Source organism: Cyanistes caeruleus, chromosome 30 (genome assembly GCF_971803275.1).
Source record: "Cyanistes caeruleus chromosome 30, bCyaCae1.hap1.1, whole genome shotgun sequence".
NCBI lineage: Eukaryota > Metazoa > Chordata > Aves > Passeriformes > Paridae > Cyanistes > Cyanistes caeruleus.
This window is the reverse complement of record NC_141730.1, coordinates 2,973,920-2,991,017: the sequence shown is the minus strand read 5'-3', so window position 1 is coordinate 2,991,017 and position 17,098 is coordinate 2,973,920. Positions and strand designations below refer to the sequence as shown.

At 50.7% G+C, this 17,098-nt stretch overlaps 1 protein-coding gene across 1 annotated transcript in view; it reads left to right on the top strand.

The window, feature by feature from the left end:
- Positions 1-1,113: 1,113 nt before the first annotated feature.
- Positions 1,114-17,098, top strand: part of LOC111922003 (uncharacterized) — a 47,603-nt gene continuing 31,618 nt past the window's right edge. Inside the window, exons 1-11 of the mRNA XM_086866391.1 lie at positions 1,114-1,420; positions 6,764-6,846; positions 7,902-8,000; positions 9,696-9,745; positions 9,866-9,923; positions 10,499-10,635; positions 12,257-12,328; positions 13,708-13,827; positions 14,509-14,604; positions 15,778-15,859; positions 16,675-16,807. Coding sequence (XP_086722517.1) covers positions 1,389-1,420; positions 6,764-6,846; positions 7,902-8,000; positions 9,696-9,745; positions 9,866-9,923; positions 10,499-10,635; positions 12,257-12,328; positions 13,708-13,827; positions 14,509-14,604; positions 15,778-15,859; positions 16,675-16,807 — 962 coding nt within the window. The 5' untranslated portion in view covers positions 1,114-1,388. The remainder of the gene's footprint in view (positions 1,421-6,763; positions 6,847-7,901; positions 8,001-9,695; positions 9,746-9,865; positions 9,924-10,498; positions 10,636-12,256; positions 12,329-13,707; positions 13,828-14,508; positions 14,605-15,777; positions 15,860-16,674; positions 16,808-17,098) is intronic.

Genomic DNA, 17,098 nt, shown 5'->3' with positions numbered 1-17,098 from the left:
TGTCCCCAAATCCTCCCTGTCCCCAAATCCTTGTCCCCAAATCCTCATTGTCCCCAAATCCTCCCAGTCCCCAAATCCTCCCTGTCCCCAAATCCTCCCTGTCCCCAAATCCTCCTTGTCCCCAAATCCTTGTCCCCAAATCCTCCTTGTCCCCAAATCCTCCCTGTCCCCAAATCCTCCCTGTCCCCAAATCCTCATTGTCCCCAAATCCTTGTCCCCAATTCTTCCTTGTCCCCAAATCCTCCTTGTCCCCAAATCCACATTGTCCCCAAATCCTCCCTGTCCCCCTGTCCCCAAATCCTCCCTGTCCCCAAATCCTTGTCCCCAATTCTTCCTTGTCCCCAAATCCTCCTTGTCCCCAAATCCTCCCTGTCCCCAAATCCTCCCTGTCCCCCCCAGCCCCAGGTCATTCTGTGTCCCCTCCCTGTCCCCCCTCAAATCCTCGCTGTCCCCAAATGTCCCCCTCACACCCCCAGGTCACTCCGTGTCCCCCAGGTCACTCTGTGTCCCCCAGGCCACCCTGTGTCCCCCCCCCCAGGTCACTCTGTGTCCCCCAGGCCACCACCACATGTCCCTCACACCCTGAGGTCACTCTGTGTCCCTCAGGTCACTCCGTGTCCCCCAGGTCACTCTGTGTCCCCCTCACACCCAGAGGTCACTCTGTGTCCCCCAGGTCACTCTGTGTCCCCCCAGGTCACTCTGTGTCCCCCAGGTCACTCTGTGTCCCCCCAGGTCACTCTGTGTCCCTCAGGTCACTCTGTGTCCCCCTCACACCCCCAGGTCACTCCGTGTCCCCCAGGTCACTCTGTGTCCCCCCAGGTCACTCCGTGTCCCCCAGGTCACTCTGTGTCCCCCCAGGTCACTCCGTGTCCCCCAGGTCACTCCGTGTCCCCCCAGGTCACTCTGTGTCCCTTAGGCCACTCTGTGTCCCCTCCACACCCCCAGGTCACTCTGTGTCCCTCAGGTCACTCTGTGTCCCTCAGGCCACCCTGTGTCCCCCCCCCAGGTCATTCTGTGTCCCCCAGGTCACTCCGTGTCCCCCCGCTGTCCCCCGGCCGCCCCCGCCTCCCCTCCCCGTCCCCGCCGTCCCTCCGCCCCCGCGGGCTCTGCCCCGCCGTTCCCGGCCGGGGGGGGCCGGGCGAGGCCGGGGATTGGGAGCGGCCTCCAGGCCTCTCCCTCAGCCCGGCCCCCAAGGCGGGACACGGCGGGGGGGGGGGGGAGAACCGGGCAACCCCCCCAGAGCCCGCCGGGCACCCACCGGTACCTTCGGGCCTTGGGGGGGCTCGTTCGGAGCCCCCCGAGGCCGCGGCAGCCGCCGGGACCGGGGATGGTGACGGGGGCGGCCGGAGCGGGGCGGCGGCTCCGGGAGCCCTGACAGAGCCTCCACCATGAGCGTGAGGCCTCCGCAGGCCCAGGACAGGTAAAGCCGTGAGGGGAAAAAACCCCGAGTCGGTCACGGCCGGAGGGAATTTGGGGACATTTGGGAAAGATTTAAGGTGGAAAAAAAAAAAAAAAAAAAAAAATGGGGAAAAGGGGAGGGGGTTTGGCTCGGGGTGGAGCCCCGGTTTGTGAGGGGAGGGGGGGGGCGGACACCGCCAAACCGGGATTTGTGGGGAAAAGTCTGGGATTTTGGGGGGAAATCCTGGGATTTTGGGGGTTTAGCTCGTCCCGGAGCCCACACCCCGTCCCTGCAGTGATTTGGAGTGAAATCCTGGGGTTTTGGAGTGAAATCCTGGGGTTTTGGGGTGAAATCCTGGGGTTTTGGGGTGAAATCCTGGGATTTTTGAGTGAAATCCTGGGGGTTTGGGGTGAAATCCTGGGGTTTTGGGGTGAAATCCTGGGGTTTTGGGGTGAAATCCTGGGGTTTTGGGGTGAAATCCTGGGATTTTTGAGTGAAATCCTGGGGGTTTGGGGTGAAATCCTGGGGTTTTGGGGTGAAATCCTGGGATTTTTGAGTGAAATCCTGGGGGTTTGGGGTGAAATCCTGGGGTTTTGGGGTGAAATCCTGGGGTTTTGGGGTGAAATCCTGGGATTTTGGAGTGAAATCCTGGGGGTTTGGGGCGAAATCCTGGGGTTTTGGGGTGAAATCCTGGGGTTTTGGGATGAAATCCTGGGATTTTGGGGTGAAATCCTGGGATTTTGGGGTTTTAGAGAGGGGGCTGAGCTCATCCCTGAGCCCTCAGCCCATTCCTTGGGGGACAAGCGGCGATTTGGGATAAAATTCTGGAATTTTGGGATGAAATCCCGGGATTTTGGGGCTTAGAGAGGGAGCTGAGCTCATCCCGGAGCCCTCAATTCATCCCTGCAGTGATTTGAAGTGAAATCCTGGAATTTTGGGGTGAAAATCTGGGATTTTGGGGTTTAGAGAGGGGGCTGAGCTCATCCCAGAGCCCTCAACCCATCCCTGCAGTGATTTGGGGTGAAATTCTGGGATTTTGGGGTGAAATCCTGGAGTTTTGGGGTGAAATCCTGGGGTTTTGGAGTGAAATCCTGGGGTTTTGGGGTGAAATTCTGGGATTTTGGGGTGAAATCCTGGGATTTTTGGGGGGTTTGGAGTCAAACTCTGTGATTTTTGGGATGAAATCCTGGCATTTTTGGAATTTTGGGGTGAAATCCTGGGATTTTGAGGCTCTGGGAGTTCAGGGAGGGAGCTCAGCTCATCCCAGAGCCCTCAGCCCAATCCTTGGGGGGGGAAAAAACGGGAATTTGGGATAAAAATCCGGGATTTTGGGAGTGGGAATATCCCAAACCATCCTGATTTTTGGGAATCTGCTTTTCCCCGGTTCATTTTGCTCCATTTTAAACCAAATCTGGGAATTTTTTTTGGTGGGATAAACCCTTGGAAAACCCTGGAGGTTTTTTTTGGGATAAATTCAGGAATTTATGGATTGGGAATCCCTGCTCTGGTTTATTTCCCACACGGATTTGAGAATTCCCTTGGAATTAAGGGGGAATTTTTTTGGGGATTTAAGGATCTTTCCTATCCCAAAGAATTCCAGGATTCCCTGGGCCGCTTCATTTGGGATTTTCGGGATTCTGTGGATTCCTCATCCCTGGAAATTCCTGATTCCATCCCGGATCCCGCAGGAATTCCCTGGATTCCCTTTCCCAGCTGGAAAATCCCGCAGAAAATCTGGGATAAAGCAGGAAAAACAGGGAAAAATTCCCATTTTCCAAAGTTTCTGAGCCTGGGATTCCTTCCCTAAATGGGGTTGGAATTCCCAGCTGGAAAAATCCGACGGAATCTCGATTTAAAGCAGGAAAAAGGGGGAAAAAATTCCCATTTTCCAAAGTTTCTGATCCTGGAATTCCTTCCCTAAATGGGGTTGGAATTCCCAGCTGGAAAATCCCGCAGAAAATCTGGGATAAAGCAGGAAAAATGGGGAGAAAATTCCCATTTTCCAACCTTTCTGACCCCTGGAATTCCCTCCAGGCCGTGATTTTCCAGGGAAAACTGAAATTCCGGGAGCAGCCTGGAGGACCCCAAGGTTTTTCCCATGAAATTCCCGATTTTTTACGGAGCAAAACCTCAATTTCTCCCCGAATCCCAACAAATCCTGAACCCTTTGGAATTTCCCGAATCCAGAAAAATTTGGGATTTCATGGAATTTTTATTTTTTCCCCCTCCTCCCCCAGCGCGTTCCCACGGAGGAATTTTGGGAGTTTGGGATCCCTCTGGAATTTTCTCCTCGGATTTGCAACATTTGATTCCCTCCCCTGCCGGGGGCTGCGGCTCCGCTGCTTTCCCTGGAAAAAAAAACGGGAAAAAAAACACGGATAGAAGGGGAAAAAGTGGGAATTTCCCTCTTTTTTCCCGTGTTTTAAACGGGATTTATCCCAGATTTTCTGGGATTTTCCAGCTGGGAATTCCCAATTTATTTTGGGAGGGATCCCAGTGGTAAAAAACGTTGGAAAAATGGGAATTTTTCCCCGTTTTTCCTGCTTTAAACTCGGTTTTTTCCCGGTTTTCTGGGAGATTTTTCCAGCTGGGAATTCCCAATTTATTTTGGGAAGGATCCCAGTGGTAAAAAACGTTGGAAAATTGGGAATTTTTCCCATTTTTTCTGGGATTTTCCAGCTGGGAATTCCCAATTTATTTTGGGAGGGATCCCAGTGGTAAAAAACGTTGGAAAAATGGAATTTTTCCTCCATTTTTCCCATTTTTTCTGGGATTTTCCAGCTGGGAATTCCCAGTTTATTTTAGGAAGGATCCCAGTGGTAAAAAACATTGGAAAATTGGAATTTTTTCCCGTTTTTCCTGCTTTAAACTCGGCTTTTTCCCGGTTTTCTGGGAGATTTTTCCAGCTGGGAATTCCCAATTTATTTTGGGAAGGATCCCAGTGGTAAAAAACGTTGGAAAATTGGAATTTTTCCTCCATTTTTCCCATTTTTCCGTGGGATTTTCCAGCTGGGAATTCCCAATTTATTTTGGGAAGGAAACCAGCGGTAAAAAAAAGTCCAAAAATGGGAATTTTTTCCCGTTTTTCTGCCTTTAAACCCAGATTTTTCTGTATTTTTTTGGGATTTTCCAGGTGAAAAAGGATTGGGATCGAATTTCCCCAAATTTTCCCAAACCAGGAGATTTTTTTTCCCCTTTTTTTTTCCCCCATTTCCAGGAAAGGGGAAAATATTTTTGGGAATTTCCAAAAATCCTTTGGAATCGAGAGGGGGAAAAAAAAATGGGGAAAAAAAATCAGGGAAATGTCCCCAAAATCCAGGAAAAATCTGGGAATTGGGAATTCCCAGCTGGAAAATCCCAGAAAAAATGGGAAAAATGGAGGAAAAATTCCAATTTTCCAACGTTTTTTACCACTGGGATCCTTCCCAAAATTAATTGGGAATTCCCAGCTGGAAAATCCCACGGAAAAATGGGAAAAACAGGGAAAAAATTCCCATTTTTCCAACGTTTTTTACCACTGGGATCCCTCCCAAAATAAATTGGGAATTCCCAGCTGGAAAATCCCAGAAAAAATGGGAAAAATGGAGGAAAAATTCCAATTTTCCAACGTTTTTTACCACTGGGATCCTTTCCCAAATAAATTGGGAATTTTCAGCTGGAAAATCCCAGAAAACCGGGAAAAAACCGAGTTTAAAGCAGGAAAAACGGGAAAAAATTCCCAATTTTCCAACGTTTTTTACCACTGGGATCATTCCCAAAATAAATTGGGAATTCCCAGCTGGAAAATCCCAGAAAAAATGGGAAAAATTCCCAATTTTCCAACGTTTTTTACCGCTGGTTTCCTTCCCAAAATAAATTGGGAATTCCCAGCTGGAAAATCCTCTGGAAAAACAGGAAAAATTTCCCTGGGAATCGCCAAAATCCCCAAATTTTCGGGATTTGGGTAAAATTTCCTCATTCCCAGCTCCGGGATTTTGGGGAATTCCCAATTTTTGGGATGGCGGGAAAGGCCGGGATCCCTCCGGAATTGTGGGAATTGTGGGAATTTCCGGAGCTCGGCCAATTAAGGCGATTAAGGAGATTTAATTAAGCCGAATTAAAGGAGTTTTTTTATAGCCTCGTTAATCCCCGGCCGCTCCCAGAGGGGCTGGAAAAAAATAAAAAAACCTTTGGAAAAAACCTTTGGAAAAAACCTTTGGGAAAAACCTTTGGAAAAAACCTTTGGAAAAAACCTTTGGATCCTCCCCCAGATGGGAATTTTTGGGATTTGAGAATGGGAAAAACGGGAATGGCAAATCCCAAAATTTGGGGTTTTTTTTTTATTTTTCCCGGGAAAAAAAAATGGGATTTTTGTGGATAATCCCGAGGGTTGATCCCGGTTTTCCTACGGATCCGCCGGGAATTCTCGGGGCGGGGTCTGGGGGCTCCAAGGGGGGGAAAAGGAGTTGGGAATGAGGCCGGAAAAGCCGGAAAAGCCGGAAAAATCCCGGTTTTTTTTCTTTTTTAATGGGATTTTTCTTCCTCCTGGGGGCTCATCCCGGGGGAATTCCGGGATCTTCCGGGGGAAATTCGGGATCTGATCCCAGGGAATGGCCTCGGGCTGGGCCAGGGCTGGAAATTTGGGATGAGTTTTCCATGGAAAAACATTTGGGAAGCGGCGGGAGGAGCTCAGGGATCCCCATTCCCGGAGTTTTCCAAGGAATTCCCGCCAGGGTTGGAAATTTGGGATGAGTTTTCCATGGAAAAACATTTGGGAAGCAGCAGGAGGAGCTCAGGGAGGGGCTGGATCCCCATTCCCGGAGTTTTCCGAGGAATTCCTGGATTTCCTCTGCCTCATCCTCAAGAAAAGAGGGATCCAGGGGGAATTCCCAGCTCGGAATCAGGAATTTTCCCATGGAAAAACATTTGGGAAGCGGCGGGAGGGGCTCGGGGAGCTCAGGGATCCCCATTCCCGGAGTTTTCCAAGGAATTCCCGCCAGGGTTGGAAATTTGGGATGAGTTTTCCATGGAAAAACATTTGGGAAGCGGCGGGAGGAGCTCAGGGAGCTCAGGGATCCCCATTCCCGGAGTTTTCCAAGGAATTCCCGCCAGGGCTGGAAATTTGGGATGAGTTTTCCATGGAAAAAGGGGTTGGGAAGCAGCGGGAGGGGCTCGGGGAGCTCAGGGATCCCCATTCCCAGAATTCCAAGGAATTCCCGGGTTTCCCTCTGGATCCCCGAGGTTGGGATTGTCCTGGGGGCGCGTCGTTCCCGGAATTCCGAGGAATTCCCGGATTTCCCTCTGGATTTCCCAGCGTGTCCTGGGTGGGGGAGGGGTGTGCGTGGCTCCCGGAATTCCGAGGAATTCCCGGAATTCCCGTTGCAGGTTGAGCAGCCTCTCCTCTTCCCTGGATTCCCCCTCGGAGCGGCGGCACCAGCGGCGAGCCTCGGATTCCCCGGAATCCACAGGTGGGAACTGCGGCCACCGCCACTCGGGGGTCACTCGGGGGTCACTCGGGGGTCAAAGGTCACTCAGGGGTCACCCGGGGGTCACTGAAGGGTCAGGGGTCACCGAGGGGTCACTGAGGGGTCATTGAGGGGTCAGGGGTCACTCAGGGGTCACTCGGGGGTCAAAGGTCACTCAGGTCACTCAGGGTCACTCAGGGGTCACTCAGGGTCACTGAGGGGTCATTGAGGGGTCATTGAGGAATCAGGGGTCACTCGGGGTCGCTCAGGGGTCATTGAGGGGTCAGGGGTCACTCAGGGGTCACTCAGGGGTCACCCAGGGGTCACTCAGGGGTCACTCAGGGGTGGACAATGACCCCGAGGCCTGGCAGTCCCTGAGCCCGGCCTGCGGAGCCTCATTCCTTCCTCTTCCTCCTGTCCGTGTGTCCGTGTGTGTGTCCGTGTGTCTGTCTGTGTGTGTCTGTGTGTCTGTCTGTCTGTCTGTCTGTGTGTGTCCGTGTGTCCATGTGTGTGTCCGTGTGTGTCCGTGTGTGTCCGTGTGTGTCCGTGTGTCTGTGTGTGTCCGTGTGTCCATGTGTGTGTCCGTGTGTGTCTGTCTGTCTGTCTGTCTGTGTGTGTCCGTGTGTCCGTGTGTCCGTGTGTCCGTGTGTGTCCGTGTGTGTCCGTGTGTCCGTGTGTCTGTCTGTCTGTGTCTGTCCGTGTGTCCGTGTGTCCGTGTGTGTCCGTGTGTCCGTGTGTGTCTGTGTGTCTGTGTGTCTGTCTGTCTGTCTGTCTGTGTGTGTCCGTGTGTCCGTGTGTGTCCGTGTGTGTCCGTGTGTGTCCGTGTGTCCGTGTGTCCGTGTGTCCGTGTGTGTCTGTGTGTGTGTCCATGTGTCCCTGTGTCCGTGTGTGTCCATGTGTGTCCGTGCGTCCGTGTGTCGGTGTGTCCGTCTGTCCGTCTGTCTGTCCGTGTGTGTCCGTGTGTCCGTGTCCATCCGTGTGTCCGTGTGTCTGTCCGTCCGTCTGTCTGTCCGTCTGTCCGTGTGTCCGTGTGTGTGTCGGTGTGTCCGTGCTCGCAGGCCTGGTTCAGCGCTGTGTGATCATCCAGCGGGACCAGCACGGCTTCGGCTTCACCGTCAGCGGCGACCGCGTCGTGCTCGTGCAGTCCGTGCGGCCAGGTACGGACACGCGGACACACGGACACCGACGGACAGACGGACACCGACGGACAGACGGACACACGGACACCGACGGACACCGATGGACACACGGACACCAACGGACACACGGACACACACGGACACACGGACACCAATGGACACATGGACACACACAGACAGACAGACACACGGACACACGGACACCGACGGACACGCGGACACACGGACACACGGACACACACAGACACACGGACACACAGACACACGGACACACGGACACCGACGGACACTGGGCTGGACAGGGGCTGGACACACAACCGGACACACAACCGGACACTGGACTGGACACACAACCGGACACACAGCCAGACACACAACCGGACACTGGACTGGACACACAACCGGACACACAGCCAGACACACAACCGGACACTGGACTGGACACACAACCGGACACACAACCGGACACTGGGCTGGACACTGGACTGGACACACAACCGGACACACAACCGGACACACAACCGGACACACAACTGGACACTGGACTGGACACACAACTGGACACACAACCGGACACACAACCGGACACTGGACTGGACACACAACCGGACACACAACCGGACACACAACCGGACACTGGACTGGACACACAACCGGACACACAACCGGACACACAACCGGACACTGGACTGGACACACAGCCGGGGCCGGAGAGGCCGGACAATGCCCGGGGATCTCCTCATCCATCACCATCCTCAGCCTGGGGGGAATGGCGGGAAACGAGGGAGAAAATGGCGGGAAACGAGGGAGAAAATGGCGGGAAACGAGGGAGAAAATGGCGGGAAATTGAGGGAGAAAATGGCGGGAAAACGAGGGAGAAAATGGCGGGAAAACAGAGGAGAAAATGGCGGGAAATTGAGGGAGAAAATGGCGGGAAAACGAGGGAGAAAATGGCGGGAAAACAGAGGAGAAAATGGCGGGAAAACAGGGGAGAAAATGGCGGGAATGTGAGGGAGAAAATGGCGGGAAAACAGAGGAGAAAATGGCGGGAATGTGAGGGAGAAAATGGCGGGAAAACGGAGAAAATGGCGGGAATGTGAGGGAGAAAATGGCGGGAAAACAGAGGAGAAAATGGCGGGAATGTGAGGGAGAAAATGGCGGGAATGTGAGGGAGAAAATGGCAGGAAAACACTAGAGAAAATGGCGGGAATGTGAGGGAGAAAATGGCGGGAAAACAGAGGAGAAAATGGCGGGAAACGAGGGAGAAAATGGCGGGAATGTGAGGGAGAAAATGGCGGGAAAACAGAGGAGAAAATGGCGGGAAACGAGGGAGAAAATGGCGGGAATGTGAGGGAGAAAATGGCGGGAAAACACTGGAGAAAAAGGCGGGAATGTGAGGGAGAAAATGGCGGGAAAACACTGGAAAAAATGGCGGGAAAACGAGGGAGAAAATGGCGGGAACATGAGGCAGAAAATGGCGGGAAAATTGGGGAACGGGAGAAAAGGAGGGGAAAAACGGGAGAAAAGGCAAAAACCTGGGAGAAAGGAAGGAAACGAGGGAGAAACTGAAGGAAAACTTGGGAAAAACTGGGGAAAAACCGGGAAAAACCGGGAAAAACTCGGGAAAAACTCGGGAAAACCCGGGAAAACCCGGGAAAACGAGGAAAGGGGGGGAAAATCCTTCCGGAACATTCCCGGCAAATCCGTGTCCAGGTGGGGCCGCCATGAGGGCCGGGCTGCAGGAGGGCGACCGCATCGTCAAGGTCGGCGTTTCCCCCATCCCGAATTCCCTCCGGGGGAATTCCCGGAGTTTTTCCCGCCCTTTTTGGGTTGTTTTTTTCCCTTTTTCCCAGCTTTTCCCGGGGTTTTTTTGTGTGGCCCAGGTGAACGGGACGATGGTGAGCAACAGCTCCCACCTGGAAGTGGTGAAGCTGATCAAGTGTGAGTCCGGAATTCCCGGGAATTCTCTCCTCATTCCGTGGGAAAAGGCGGATTGGGGGCGCTCTGGGGGAGACTTTTCCGTCCTTTGGGAATTTTGGGGGGGTTTGGAAGCGTTTCCACCCCTTTTTTTCGGGAATTTTGGAAGCGTTTCCACCCTTTTTTCCCTCATTTTTTCCCAGGAAATCTTTCCTATCCCAAATTTTTCCCGGGAATTTTTTTTTTTCCTGGAATTTTTTTTTTTTTTTGCGTTTCTTATCCCAAATTTTTTTTCCTGGAAATTTTTCCCACCTCCTTTTATCCCAAATATTTCCCGGCAATCCTTTCCCTCCCGTTTTTCTGGAAGTTTCTCCTCATTCCCCTTTTCCCAAGGGATTTTTTTTTTGTCTGGAATCTTCTTTATCCCAGATTTTCCCAGGAATTCCTTCTCCCTCTCGTTTCTCCCGGGATTTTTTTCCCCCCCTTCCTTGGGATTTTATTATTTTTTCCCTTTTCCCTTTGTGAATTTTCCATTTTTATCCCAAACTTTCCCTGGAATTTCTCCGGATGCCGTTGTTGTTGTTGTTGTTGTTTTCCAGCCGGTGCCTACGTGGCCCTGACCCTGCTGGGATCCCCCCCCGGATCCCTGGGAATTCCGGGATCCCAGCAGGAGCCGGAGCCCCCGGGAGGTCCCCAAGGGCCCCCCCAGCTCATCACCGAGCCCAGGCCCCTCCAGGTGAGCCCCAGTTCCAGAGGCAATCCCAGAATTCCAGAGGAAATCCCAAAATTCCAGAGGCAATCCCGAAATTCCAGAGGAAATCCCAGAATTCCAGAGGCAATCCCGGAATTCCAGAGGAAATCCCAGAATTCCAGAGGCAATCCCAAAATTCCCTCAGGGAAATCCCGAAATTCCCTCAGGGAAATCCCAAAATTCCCTCAGGGAAATCCTGAAATTCCAGAGGCAATCCCAGAATTCCAGAGGCAATCCCGAAATTCCCTCAGGGAAATCCCAAAATTCCCTCAGGTGACCCCAAATCCTCCCCAGGAGATCCCAAAATTCCTTGAGGGGATCCCAGCCCCCACCCCAGGCCATTCCCACATTCCCAATCCCACATTCCCACATTCCCACATTCCCATTCCCACATTCCCATTCCCGTTCCCATTGTTCCCACATTCCCATTCCCATTTTCCCATTCCTATTCCCAATCCCATTCCCATTTTCCCCCATTCCCATTCCCACATCCCCATTCCCACATTCCCATTCCATTCCCACATCCTCATTTTCCCCCATTCCCAATTTTCCCCATTCCCATTTTCCTGTCCCCATTCCCCCATTCCCATTTTCCCATTTTCCCATTCCCATTCCCAGTTTCCTGTCCCCCATTCCCATTCCCGTTTTCCCCCATTCCCATTCCCCCATTCCCGTTCCCATTCCCCATTCCCATTCCCATATTCCCCCATTCCCATATTCCCCCATTCCCGTTTTCCCCCATTCCCGTTTTCCCCAGTTCCCATTCCCGTTCCCCATTCCCAGTTTCCCATTCCCATTCCCATTTTCCTGTCCCCATTCCCCCATTCCCATTCCCGTTTTCCCATTCCCAGTTCCCAGTTCCCATTCCCCCATTCCCCCACTCCCCCATTCCCCCATTCCCATTCCATTTCCCCGTTCCCATTCCGGTTTTCCCATTCCCAGTTTCCCATTCCCATTCCCATTTTCCCATTCCCCCATTCCCATTTTCCCAATCCCATTTTCCCCCATTCCCGTTCCCGTTTTCCCGTTTCCCATTCCCAGTTTCCCATTCCCAGTTTCCCATTCCCAGTTTCCCATTCCCAGTTCCCATTCCCAGTTCCCATTCCCAGTTCCCATTCCCAGTTCCCATTCCCAGTTCCCATTCCCAGTTTCCCATTCCCAGTTTCCCAATCCCATTTTCCCCCATTCCCATTCCCATCCCCATTCCCATTCCCAGTTCCCATTCCCATTTTCCCATTCCCATTCCCCCATTCCCACATTCCCACATTCCCATTCCCATTCCCACATTCCCATTCCCATTCCCGTTCCCAGTTTCCCATTCCCATTTTCCCATTCCCATTCCCATTCCCAGTTTCCCAGTTTCCCATTCCCAGTTCCCATTCCCGTTCCCATTCCCGTTTCCCATTTTCCCATTCCCGTTCCCATTCCCTTTCCCGTTTCCCGTTCCCATTCCCCCATTCCCATTTTCCCAATCCTATTTTCCCCCATTCCCAGTTCCCATTCCCATTTTCCCATTCCCATTCCCATTCCCAGTTTCCCGTTCCCATTCCCATTTTCCCATTTTCCCATTCCCATTCCCCCATTCCCATTCCGTTTCCCCTCTCAGGACGCGGAGCTGCAGCGTCACGCCGCTCAGATCCTGCGCCGGATGCTGCGCCAGGAGGAGGCCGAGCTCCAGGTACCCCCAGAATTCCCAACTTCCCCCAGAATTCCCAATTCCCCCCAGAATTCCCAATTTCCCCCGCAATTCCCAACTTCCCCCGGAATTCCCAACTTCCCCCGGAATTCCCAATTCCCCCCGGAATTCCCAACTTCCCCCGCAATTCCCAACTTCCCCCCAGAATTCCCAATTCCCCCCGGAATTCCCAATTTCCCCACAATTCCCAACTTCCCCCAGAATTCCCAACTTCCCCCGCAATTCCCAACTTCCCCCCAGAATTCCCAATTTCCCCGCAATTCCCAACTTCCCCCGGAATTCCCGACTTCCCCCGCAATTCCCAACTTCCCCCGCAATTCCCAATTTCCCCCAGAATTCCCAACTTCCCCCAGAATTCCCAACTTCCCCCAGAATTCCCAACTTCCCCCGCAATTTCCAATTCCCCGCAATTCCCAACTTTCCCCCAGAATTCCCAATTTCCCCCAGAATTCCCAATTTCCCCCCAGAATTCCCGATTTTTCTGCCCCATTCCCGCTTTTCCCACCCCATTCCCGCTTTTGGAAATTCCCGAAAATCCCAAAAAAAATCCCAAAAAACCCCCAGAAAATCCCAGAAAATTCCCAGAAAAACCCCCCAAAATTCCCCAAAAAATCCCCCCAAAACCCCCAGAAAATCCCAGAAAACTCCCAGAAAATCTCCAAAAACCCCAGAAAATCCCAGGAAAATTCCAGGAAAACCCCAGAAAATTCCAGAAAATCCCAGGAAAATTCCAGAAAATTCCCAGAAAATCCCCAAGACCCCCAGAAAATCCAAAAAAAATCCCAAAAAATCCCCCAAAATCCCAGAAAACCCCCAAAATTCCCATTCCCGAATCCCTGCCTTCCCAGGGTTGGATTTTCCCGGGGTTGGATTTTCCTGGGATTTCCGGGGATTTCCCGGGGTTTCCGGGGATTTTCTGGGGATTTTCCCAGGATTTTCCTGGGATTTCCGGGAATTTTCCCAGGGTTGGATTTTCCTGGGATTTCTGGGCATTTCCTGGGGGTTTCCTGGGATTTTCCCGGGATTTCCCGGGGATTTTCCCCGGATTTCCCGGGGTTTCCGGGCATTTCCCGGGGATTTTCCTGGGATTTTCCCGGGGTTTCCGGGGATTTTCCCGGGGATTTTCCTGGGATTTTCCCGGGGTTTCCGGGCGTTTCCCGGGGTTGGATTTTCCCGGGATTTTCCCGGGGTTTCCGGGCGTTTCCCGGGGTTGGATTTTCCCGGGCATTTCCCGGGGTTGGATTTTCCCGGGGTTTCCGGGGATTTTCCCGGGGTTTCCGGGCGTTTCCCGGGGTTGGATTTTCCCGGGATTTTCCCGGGGTGCCCCAGGAGCTGCGGGAATCCCGGGAATTCTGTCGCAGCGTTTCCAGGAGCTGCGGCTGCGGGATCCGGGCGCGGCCGTGGAGGAGCAGCTGGAGGGAGCGCGGCGCCGCCTCAGCCAACTGCAGCTGAAAATCCTGCAGGAATCGCAGGGATCCGCGGTAATCCCGGAATTCCGGGAACCCCACCCTCATTCCCGCTTTATTCCCACTTTTTCCCTCTTTTTTCCCACTTTTCTCCCATTTTTTTCCCATTTTTTCCCATTTTTTTCTTATTTTTCCCATTTTTTTCCCATTTTTTTCCCATTTTTTTCCCATTTTTTTCCCATTTTTTTCCCATTTTTTTCCCATTTTTTCCCCATTTTTTTCCCATTTTTTTCCCATTTTTTTCCCATTTTTTTCCCATTTTTTTCCCATTTTATCCCCATTTTTTTCCCATTTTTTCCCATTTTTTTCCCATTTTTTCCCATTTTTTTCCTGCTTTTTCCCCCTTTTTTCCCAGTTTTTTCTGATTTTTTCCCATTTTTTCCCCACTCTTTCCCACTTTTTTTTGCTTTATTCCTACTTTTTCCTCCTTTTTTCCCATTTTTTTCCCACTTTTTCCCATTTTTTACCACTTTTTTTTACTTTTTCCCACTTTCTCCGAAATTTTTCCCACTTTTTTTGCTTTACTCTCACTTTTTTCCCACTTTTTCCAGAATTTTCCCCAAATTCCCGGAATTCCCTCCATTCCCGCCTTTCCCTACTCCTCATTTCCCGGGAATTCCCGGGATTCCCAGAATTCCCGCCATTCCCACCTTGGGAATTCCCGGGATTCCTCCCGGAATTCCCGGTTTTTCCCAGGATCCGGGGTCCCCGCGGCTCCGGGCTGGATTTTCCGGGAATTCCCAGGACGGGGAGGAGGGGCCGGAACCCGAGCGGATCCTGAAGCCCGGAGAGGTCAGGGGGGATCCCGGGGAAATTGGGGAAAATCCGGATTTTCCCGGGATCCGGAACCCCAAAAAATCCCAAAAAATAAAAAAAAATCCCCCCCAAAAATGCCCAAAAAATCCCCCAAAAATCCACTAAAAATCTCCAAAAAAATCCCAAATAAATCCCAGAAAATCCAAAAAAGTCCCCAAAAAATCCCCAAAAAAATCCCAAAAAATCCAAAAGAAAATCCAAAAAAAATTCCCAAAAAATCCCCAAAAAATCCCCAAAAATCCCAACAAAATCCCCAAAAATCCCCCAAAAAATCCCTCAAAAATTTTAAAAAAATCCAAAAAAAATTCCCAAAAATCCCCAAAAAAATCCAAAAAAAATGCAAAAAAATTCCAAAAAAATCCCCCCAAAATCCCCCAAAAATCCCAAAAAAATCCCAAAAAATCCCCCAAAAATTAAAAAAAAATCCAAAAAAAACTCAAAAAAAATCCCCAGAAATCAAAAATTAAATCCCAAAAAAATAAAAAAAAAAGATCCCAAAACAATCCCAAAAAATCCAAAAAAAATCCCAAAAAATCCCCAAAAAATCCCAAAAAATCCCCCAAAAATCCCCAAAAAAATCCCAAAAAATTCCCCAAAAAATCCCAAAAAATCCCAAAAAATCCCAAAAAAATCCCAAAAACTCCAAAAAAAATCCCAAAAAATCCCCAAAAATCCCCAAAAAATCCCCCCAAAATCCCAAAAAATCCCAAAAAATCCCCAAAAAATCCCCAAAAAATCCAAAAGAAAATCCCCAAAAAAATCCCAAAAAATCCCAAAAAATCCCCAAAAAATCCCCAAAAAATCAAAAAAAAATCCCAAAAAATCCCCAAAAAATCCCAAAAAATCCCCAAAAATCCCCAAAAAACTCAAAAAAAATCCCAAAAAATCCCCAAAAAATCCCCAAAAATCCCCAAAAAACTCAAAAAAAATCCCCAAAAATCAAAAATTAAATCCCAAAAAAATCTCAAAAAATCCCCAAAAAAATAAAAAAAAATCCCAAAAAATCCCAAAAAAATCCCCAAAAAATCCCAAAAAATCCCCAAAAATCCCCATTTTGGGGGCATTTTGGGACGGGGAATTGGGGAAGGGAGGGGAGGAAATCCGGGATTTTTGGGAATTCCCGGAATTCCGGGGTTTTTTTTCCCACAGAGCAGCTCCAGGAAGGAGAAGGAGCAGAAGCAGAATCCGATCCTGAAATACATCGGGAAACCCCGGGGCGGCTCCCAGAGCGGTGAGTGACGCCGGAATTCCCGGAATTCCCGAAATTCCCGGCATTCTCCGGCCCCCAGGGGTTCCCAGGGATTGGTTGGGGAGAGGGGGAATTTCGGGGAATTTTTGGGAATTTTTTGGGAATTTTTTGGGATTTTTTAGGGGATTTTTGGGGGATTTTTTGGGAATTTTTGGGGGATTTTTTGGGGATTTTTTGGGAATTTTTTGGGAATTTTTTGGGGATTTTTTGGGAATTTTTTGGGAATTTTTGGGGGATTTTTTGGGAATTTTTTGGGGATTTTTTGGGAATTTTTTGGGGATTTTTTGGGAATTTTTTGGGGAATTTTTTGGGAATTTTTTGGGATTTTTTAGGGGATTTTTGGGGGATTTTTTGGGAATTTTTGGGGGATTTTTTGGGAATTTTTTAGGGGATTTTTGGGGATTTAATTGGGATTTTTTAGGGAATTTTCCAGGGATTTTCCAGGATTTTCTTGGGCATTTCCCCAGGATTTAATTGGGATTTAATTGGGATTTAATTGGATTAAATTAAATTAATTGGATTAATCCCACCCGGGGATTTCGGGCGGGAATTCCGGGATTTTGGGTGGGAATTCCGGGATTTCGGGCAGGAATTTGGGATTTCGGGTGGGAATTTGGGATTTTGGGTGGGAATTCCGGGATTCCGGGCGGGAATTCCGGGATTTCGGGTGGGAATCCCGGGATTTAGGATGGGAAATTCCAGGATTTAGGGCAGGAATTTGGGATTTCGGGTGGGAATTCCTGGATTTCCGGGCGGGAATTCCGGGATTTCGGGTGGGAATCCCGGGATTCCCGCAGCGCTGCGCCCGGGGAACGTCCGGAGCATGATCCAACACTTCGAGGGCGGCGCCGACGGAGCCGAAAGCGATCCCGGCCCCCGGAGCCGCTCCGGAGCTTCCGGAACCTTCCAGGAGCCGCCCGTGGCTCCCAGGTATCCCAAAATCCCGGGTTTCCCAGGGAATCCTGGGGTTTGCCAGGGAATCCTGGGATTTTTCCATGGAATTGTGGGGTTTTCCATGGAATCCTGGGGTTTTTCCATGGAATCCTGGGATTTTTCCATGGAATTCTGGAATTTTCCAGGGAATTGTGGGGTTTTCCATGGAATTGTGAGGTTTTTCCATGGAATTGTGGGGTTTTCCAGGGAATCCTGGGATTTTTCCATGGAATCCTGGGGTTTTCCCATGGAATTGTGGGGTTTTCCATGGAATTGTGGGATTTTTCC